This window comes from Acyrthosiphon pisum, chromosome X (genome assembly GCF_005508785.2).
Source record: "Acyrthosiphon pisum isolate AL4f chromosome X, pea_aphid_22Mar2018_4r6ur, whole genome shotgun sequence".
NCBI classification, from domain to species: Eukaryota; Metazoa; Arthropoda; class Insecta; order Hemiptera; family Aphididae; genus Acyrthosiphon; species Acyrthosiphon pisum.
Genome location: NC_042493.1, coordinates 75,395,964 through 75,404,343, shown reverse-complemented (window position 1 = coordinate 75,404,343; position 8,380 = coordinate 75,395,964). Strand labels below are relative to the sequence as shown.

Genomic DNA, 8,380 nt, shown 5'->3' with positions numbered 1-8,380 from the left:
AATCAGCTGATAACAAATATTTAACCGGGCAAATTTCGGCCGATTAAACTCCGGTTAACTTTAATCAGAGACAGTGCAACTGGCCCTTAGAGAATCAGATGGTTATATCCTGATGACAAAAACATACTGTACGTGTATATGAAACCATCCTAGTACATGGCTAGGAATCGTTTTATCCAGAATATTGTTATATAGGTATAGCATCTTAATAAGCAGATTCTACTGTAATTTATGTTTGGGTAGGTACTAAGTAGGTATGTAAGTTTTTAAGATTCTATTTATTGATTAATAATCAATTTTGTTATCGACACTGTCGACAATTCTATAGTTGTGGTAATACTTGATGACATCTAGATTCTAGATTATGTGAAGAAATGAAAATGTTAATACCTATATCATGGTGATATACGTTGCATATGACATTATTAGTTATTTCTTAATCCAGAACCTAGTATATGTGCCATTTTTTTAAAAAAATAAGTTGTTTTATTTCAAGGGTTTACAAATGCCCAAAACATGCAATAGCGTCGGTATCTATCAATATATATCCAAATCCATGGATAAAATATTTTTATTATGTACCTATTTATTTTTTATTGTTTTACTAATAAAATTTTAATATGATTTATATGCAACATCTAATAAAAAATTAGTTGCAAATTTTAAAGCATATTTTTGACAATTTCGACTACATATTTGATAATTTTTAATGCAATAAGTCCCAAACCCAACTACTGAAGAAAATTTAAAATTACAATATGACATTATATATATCTTTTTATCTCTTTTTCTATGTATATAACTATATCTAATGCACAAAATGTAATTGTAAACTATAATTTTTTTTTTATTTTTTCAAATGTATCTAATACATCCAATGGCCCCCGATGCCGCGAACTGTTTTGTCTAAAAAAAAAAAAAGTCCCTATTCTTAGTTCGGAGAAAACCTCAAATTGTGCGAGCAGTGGCTAACCTAGTTCTTTAGTAAACTGTAGCCTTCTATTCTAGTCCTCAGTATTTTAGTGTATAGTTTGAATACAATAATATGTTTGTTAAGGTATAAACACAAATATGAAGAGAGTGATACATTTTTGTTATTCAAATATCAACTCACCTGAAGTCCACAACATCCTATAGCATTCATAATAGAAGCATTATGTATCACTTTAGTGTCAATGTTTAAATCTCGTGCCCTCAACAAAATATCAGCATGTGTAGTTGCACTAAAAGGATCACCAACCACAAGTAAGACAACATTGTCCTCGTTTGCTTTGTCTAATATTTCATCTGCACCCTGCTCAACAAGCTCTCGGTCAGCTTCAATCAATTGCCTTTCATAAAAATTTTCCTATATAAAACATATTGTATAATTTTAACTAGTGTAAATAAATATGTGTAGCATAATAATATTATGTATATTGTAATACTTTTTGTTGAATTATAGGTAGGTACTTAAATATTACTTGAGCTAGTACTTATTGTATTAGTTTATTAATAAAAAAAAATAAAAAACATAATATGAATGTACTTATGTCGACGGTGGAAAGGGAAAACGGCGTAAGCCCTTTTTCCTTTCCACCGTCGATATTATATTAATTACTTATTACTACACTATAGTTATATTATATTATATTAGACTATACGCCCAATTTGCACCCATATTATCTATGAGATGATATAGCTGGTACTTATAAATTTCAGTACACAATTTCCGATAAAAATACCAATGCATAGAAAAAGTTATTGAGTTATTATTAATACATAAAAAAAATGATATAATTAGGGCTCAGTATGTAAAAAATAGGTTACATCACTTTAATAATATACATAAGCTACTATAGTTAGGTACCTATTTGAAAAATGGAAAAAAAAAATTATTGGACTAATATTTTATCTCGTATTTTATATTTAATTCTATACATATATATTATATTAATATTTGTCATTGTTCTTTTTAACCAAGCTAGAAAATTACTTTGGGAGGATAGTGAAAGTTTATTGGCTTAATGGCCTAATAGCCTAAATAGCTATCATAAAAATAACATTGTTTTTAAAAGATAATGACGTACACAATTTACTACATAGAAATTATTCATTATGTTAAATTCAAAAATCTTTAATGTGTTAGGTATAATTTACAAGTAGCAATTTATTATTGTACAACTTATTATTAATGATTGTTGTATGTATTTTTTTCTCAGAATAAAATTGATTATACCTGCCTACCTATATTTTTTAATTTGTCTGAAATCAAGAAATATTATTGATTTTATTTTATTTATATATATTATATTAAAATAATATTTCTTTATGTAAAAAAAATGCCAAATTAGTCCGATAAATTCTAAATAGCGCATGTAATAATAAGCAAGTAAAATGCTAGTATACTTAATAAACTAATTTTCTTGAATAAAATAAAAAATACAGTCAATTTAAAACAAAAATGATGTGCTATTATCTCAGCTATTATTTAAATTCATAACACAATTCTCCACAATTATTATAATTAAATATGCGTGATTCAATGTGAATGGTTGAATATTTAAAAATGTTTATAGAAAAGAACAATGGGTGTAAACTACCTATGCATATTCGATATTCAGTAAAAGGTACCTCTCCTTGAGATTTTATTAAATTACCGAAAAATATTTTCTAATATGTTTTCAAAAACTACCAATCACAATATTATAATATTTAATACTTATTGATATTTACCAACCAGTTGAAGTTTGTTCTCTGGTAATATGGATGTGTAAGATTCTAAGTACACTCGTTTAGCACTTCTAACGATTTCGAGACCTCGAACTGTGATGTCTTTGACGTCCCCTAAACCTACTCCAATGATGTAAAACATTTTTATTACGGAAAAGTGAGTATATTATATCAAAAACAATTAACAAACAACAGGGTAGTTGCAGAAATGAGTTTTTTCAGTTTAGAAAATATTACGACTGATATCTCTTTCTATTTATCACCCTAGCCGTATGTGGATTATCTATTGATAACAGCATGTGGCTACCACGACGTCGTGATATACTAACATCCTTGATCATATACATATATGATCTAAGCTAACATCGACAATTCGACAACCACTATTACGACATATGTCATAGACCTAACTAATAGACGGTACGTGGTTGTATTTCCGGCGTCCAAGCGTGACGGCGCTGATCAAGGTAGTACACCGTACACCGCACATTCACACGGGACCTATCGGATTGTACAACAATTCATTTTCAATTTTACTTCCGTGTACTATCACAATGGTATATCACCGTGTTACTGTTATCATACTAGTTCTGATTTGAAATTTTCAACTGTTTCAACAAGTTTTTTTCTTGAGTTTTGCCGATTTTACTTATTTTTATTGTTTAACTTAGTTCAACTTTCAAGTTTCTATTAAGATGCCTAGGAAGTGTGTCATTTGTAATGTTTATGATAAAAATAGTGACCAATCATTTTATTCGTAAGTAAAATAATCATATTTTAACATAATAGTTTCCTTATATTTTTCATGTATACCTTCGTAGTTTTTGTTATAAAATTAGTTTTCTTTAAATATATGTTTTAATACTTATTTTTTCTTTATTAGCTACCAATATTTAAAGGATTACAGCTTAACTATTACAACTAAATACACCTAAATAGTTTTATTATTTATTCATTTTATTTCAGCTTTCCTAAGGATGAAGGTCGCAAGAAGTTGTGGTTAAAGGCTTGTGGAATTAACCTTTATCTACCATCATACAGAGTTTGTGAGGCTCATTTTTCTGATGAAGACTTTTTACCAAGTGGTTGCTTAAAAAGTATTGCTATTCCAGTAAATAATTCTAAACAGCCAGAATTATTAGAATCCACAAATACAGGTATCTACTTTTTATATTTTCTAAATAATAAATAATAATTTAGAGTTATATCTTAACATTTCAGTCTTATTTTTTAATAATTTTGTTGTAATTCAAAATTGCAGTTTTTGAGTCAACTTCTCAAGAAACTCTGTCGCCCGACAAAATCTCAATCGCATCAACAGATAGTATTTGTGATACTCCAAAAAAGCGATGTTCTAGTGAATTGCCTGATGTGAGGTACATTATTATTTATTACATTATTTAAAACACATTTTTTTTACATATTCACAGTAATTGATGATTTATATTTTTGTACAAAATATTGGTCTTTTTATTTTAAAGTTCAAGTCAAAAACGGAAAAGATATAATCCAGATATGATTGGGAATTTATTGCCAAGTCACTTTAATACACCAAGGAAAGCTAAAAAGAATTTAGAAATGGTAAAATATAAGTTCAGCCAAATACAAAGCCAAAATGTAAATTTGAAAAAGCAGGTGAAGAGACTGCAGATGAAGCTCAAAACATATGATGACCTTATCCTTCAACTGAAAAGTAAAAATTTCATATCTGAAAATGCATCTGTACATCTAAAGGTAATATTTTATTTCTTAATTTCTTAAATTTGTGTTTTTTGTTTAACACGTTGACCGCCACTGGCCACCGGCGGTCACACGATTATGCATCATCTGTACGCCAAGTATATTTTTCAGTGTCATTCCAAATTTGTATATTATACTATGTATTTGAAAAAAAGTATAAAAATATAAAAAAAATTTTAAAAATACATTTATTACATCAAAAAATTTGTAATGATTCCCGTTACGCCACGGCACTTTTTTGGGTGTATTATTGTAGTGCCATGGAAAAGTTAATAATATAAAACCATATTCATTTATGGCCGCCGGAGGTCATGTGGTGTAGTAGTAATGATCAACTGTGGCCACCGGCGGTCACAAAAACATACAATTTGACATTTACAAATGACCGCCAGTGGCCACATGGTGGTCAACGTGTTAATTGTTTGGAAAACCTGTTTGAGTGGATGTGATTGGGAAAAAAAAGTGAAGAAATAGATTAAGAATTATAATGAACAACTTAATAAGCTTAACATTGTCTTAATTTATATAATATGTAAGTTGTATTTATTAAAATATATATTTTTGATTTTTGCCAAAGTACACTGTTTTATTTAGCAGTTATATGTCAATAATAACTTTATTATAACAAAATATAACAAAACTTTTTTTTAAGGCAGTAACTCAAGTTACTTCTGTTTTCCATGAAAAATTACTGTTTCATAGAGCAGTAACTCACATTACTAATATTATATTTATAAAATAAAAAAATATTTTCATAATATAAGGTTATTCAAAATATAGATTTAAAAAAATATTTATTTATTATATTTATTTTAACAAAATAATAATGTTATAGGTATTAAAATAAAAACAAAATGCCTATGTGAATTTTTCATACAATTCAAATAAAATAAAAACAAAATGCCCTTGTGAGTTTATAGTTAGCTTTTTTTGGTGGACAGTGGGCTGTATGTCTTCCTCTATTTTTCTCCAATATGATATTTATGGTCATAAAATTGCTGTCTGTATCCAAGCTGTAATTAATATTTAGTATGAAAGATGTTTCAAATGATATTACTTTCACATTATTCCACTTAATGTTAATGTCTGTTGATGTTTTCCAGTTCAAGCAGAGAGGTGGATTCAACAACAATACTTCCTGTAAACAGTTTAAGTCAGCATATAAGAAATTATTAGTTCACAATGAAATAAGTGGATCACAAAATGGTAACTGTATTGCTATACTTGATACAACACAAAGATCTGTAGTGCAAGTAGGACCAGATAGTATTATAAGCAATGAGAGTGAACAAGGCATAAATATATCTGACCATGATTATTCTAGAACAATACATAGGATAACTCCTTTTTAGATGAAGTGACAAGTTACATATCTGGTTTTGTTGTTAAACATTTTTTTAAAAAAATCAACTGCAATATTTGTCATAAATATCTAATTGATGATTCGGAACATATATTTAAATTAATAAGTGAAAAGGATAAAAATAACACCTTAATTAAACCAAGCCAAGATAATGTTGAAATTTGCCAAGAAGCAGAAACCGTTTTTCGAGCTCACAATGTTTTTTTGCCTGATATCAAATCAAAAATTTTCTTTAAAATAAAAAACAATATTTATCAAAAACCAGAAAAGAGCTCAATAATCATTGTCTGGATCAGCAACTATTTAATTCTCATCAGATCAAATAATAAGTCTCACTGAATTAACATATATAAATTTAAGATTTCACCATGCAGCTTCACCAAAAGAAGAAAAAAAATAGTAACTCGGTAAGAAAAAAGTTTACAATACTTATTTTATTTAGAAATGAATAATATACATATGTAGCTTAAAATTAAATTTTTTTTAGAAATATTGACAAACTTTTTGTGTACATTATTGACTAGTTTTTTTGACTGAATTATACTATTATTATTTATTATATTTTGTTCAATTATATCATGTTTGCATTATTTAAACTGCACTGTTTACTGTTGAGTATAAATTAATCAATTCAATGATATTATAGAATATTATATACCTATTAACTATGCAAATATATTTTTACCTTTTTATGTTTATATTCATTATATCATGATTTAAACAATAATATAATAAATAAAAAGCATACATTAAACTTATTTTATACTACTACTTACAAAATACAATACAACTATTATAGTCTATTTGATTATAATTTGTAAGTCTATTTGGGTTTGGTCTATGTAATATAGAATAATGAATTTATAAATAAAATATGGTAAGTGTTAATAACAATATTTTTGGTCACAAGGAATGGCATCACTGCTGGAACGCTAGGAAAGACCGCACCACCCACCCGCATCCCGACTGTATGTCCCGTCTATTAGTATAAGGTCTATGTGTAAAACTAATTGTTTATTTTAATATGATTAATGATTATTGCAATCCAGAGTATTCATGACATTTAAATTAATATGGTATCTATATAGTTAACAACTATCAACTAAGATTGATTTTACATATTTTACATAAATTACAAATTAAGATATAACATGAAACACTTTTTAGTTTTGAATTGAATTTTTATACAATACGGTAATAGGTATGGTACTTATTAAAAGTATACCTAGTAATTATTTGTATTCATTAATCTGCACAGTATTAAAAAATAAAAAATGTCGAACATGCAATGAAAAATAAACAGTAAAAACACAGCAATGATGTTTTTAGTTACTGACATTTCTTCCTATAATATTATTTAGTTGAAAATAATGAATTGTTTGGCTAAAAAAGTCAATAAATAGGTACTTAAAATATCTTATTAATGTTTTGAAGAATTATTGTACTACATATTTTGTTGGTGTATAAAGATTATGTAGTTTTATTCTTATAGCATTGTTTAATAGATTGCATGTCCGCATTTTCAATTTTTAAGGAATATTTACGAGGCTAGCTTTTTTTACTTTCATCAATATAATTAGGAACTTATAAAGCTATTTGTATCAAAGAATAGAATTTATTTATTTCCAAAGCAATATAATATTAAGGTAAAAAAAAAACACTAAAACAAGAAAAAAAAAAACATAATTTTATATTATTATTTTAGGTAAACACTAGATATAATATTTAAACACCTAATTTGTGTTCTATTAAAAAAATAAGAAAACTTATATTACAATATTATTCTTAACACAATTGTTTAAATACAATATAAATTATAATGTAATATAAATAATATCACAGTTTTCATAAAAAAAAATAAAACTATTGCTAATCATTCATCAAATTTTATTTAAATGTAAAAATTATCAAAATATTTTTTCATTTGTTTCAGATAAGATATGAATCACACAGCCCCTGTAAATTAATACAGAATATTTCAAAATTTGAATAAAAGCAACATATAGCATATTTTTTAATTCTTTAATGCAGCAATAGCAGAGCAATAGATAAATAATGAGGATAACAATTAAAAAATGTGTTTTTATTATTGATTTTAAAATTTGAATAAAAACAACATATTATAGCATAATTTTGAATTTTTTAATGCAGAAATAACAGAGCCATTGATAAATGATAAGGATAACAAATGTGTGTTTTTATTATTGGTTTTAAAATTTAAAAACAAAATTTGAATAGCAAACATTAAAACTGATTGAACATAATATTATATTAAAACAAAAAAAAACAATGACAAGTGAACTTTGAATTTAAGAATTATACAGTTTTGACAACTTTTTCTTTTCTCTTGAAACTTTTTTCATTTTCTAATTCTTCTAGTATGAAAACTGCCTTAAGAGGACGTGATACCCACATGTGTTGTCTTCGTCTTACACACGTATGACATAGCAAATTTTCGTTGAGCAGATTCAATAGTGTGTTGTTAGTTTTGATATTAGAGTGAATTGACCTATTATCAAATTTAAAGAATAAGATAATTATTTAGGGCCCCACGTAGGCTTTTAT

At 26.4% G+C, this 8,380-nt stretch overlaps 3 protein-coding genes across 5 annotated transcripts in view; 1 reads left to right on the top strand and 2 right to left on the bottom strand.

Moving 5' to 3' along the window:
- Positions 1-2,891, bottom strand: part of LOC100160206 (diphthine synthase-like) — a 4,520-nt gene extending 1,629 nt beyond the window's left edge. Inside the window, 2 exon segments of the mRNA NM_001162613.2 lie at positions 1,115-1,348; positions 2,720-2,891. Coding sequence (NP_001156085.1) covers positions 1,115-1,348; positions 2,720-2,854 — 369 coding nt within the window. The 5' untranslated portion in view covers positions 2,855-2,891.
- A 166-nt stretch (positions 2,892-3,057) lies between these two features.
- LOC100168449 lies at positions 3,058-7,892 on the top strand. Of its 2 annotated transcripts, XR_001679980.2 has the most exons (6): positions 3,058-3,469; positions 3,679-3,869; positions 3,974-4,088; positions 4,194-4,446; positions 5,556-6,222; positions 7,749-7,892. XR_001679980.2 is itself a non-coding variant. In XM_001949478.5 (5 exons), the coding sequence occupies exons 1-5, from the start codon at positions 3,408-3,410 to the stop codon at positions 5,802-5,804; spliced, it is 870 nt and encodes a 289-aa protein (XP_001949513.1). In that variant the 5' UTR covers positions 3,058-3,407; the 3' UTR covers positions 5,805-6,485. The 2 variants fall into 2 exon arrangements, 1 of the variants encoding a protein (XP_001949513.1); XM_001949478.5 differs by lacking the exon at positions 7,749-7,892 and having other exon boundaries at positions 5,556-6,485.
- The window catches only part of LOC100568774, a 5,978-nt gene continuing 2,885 nt past the window's right edge, over positions 5,288-8,380 (bottom strand). The window contains exon 2 of one of the 2 annotated variants that reach the window (XM_003246431.4): positions 5,288-5,590. In XM_003246431.4, the coding sequence (XP_003246479.1) occupies positions 5,589-5,590 (2 nt within the window). In that variant the 3' untranslated portion in view covers positions 5,288-5,588. Of the gene's footprint in view, positions 5,591-7,699; positions 7,772-8,380 lie in introns of those variants that run through there. The other variant, XM_016806821.2, reaches the window with a different exon arrangement.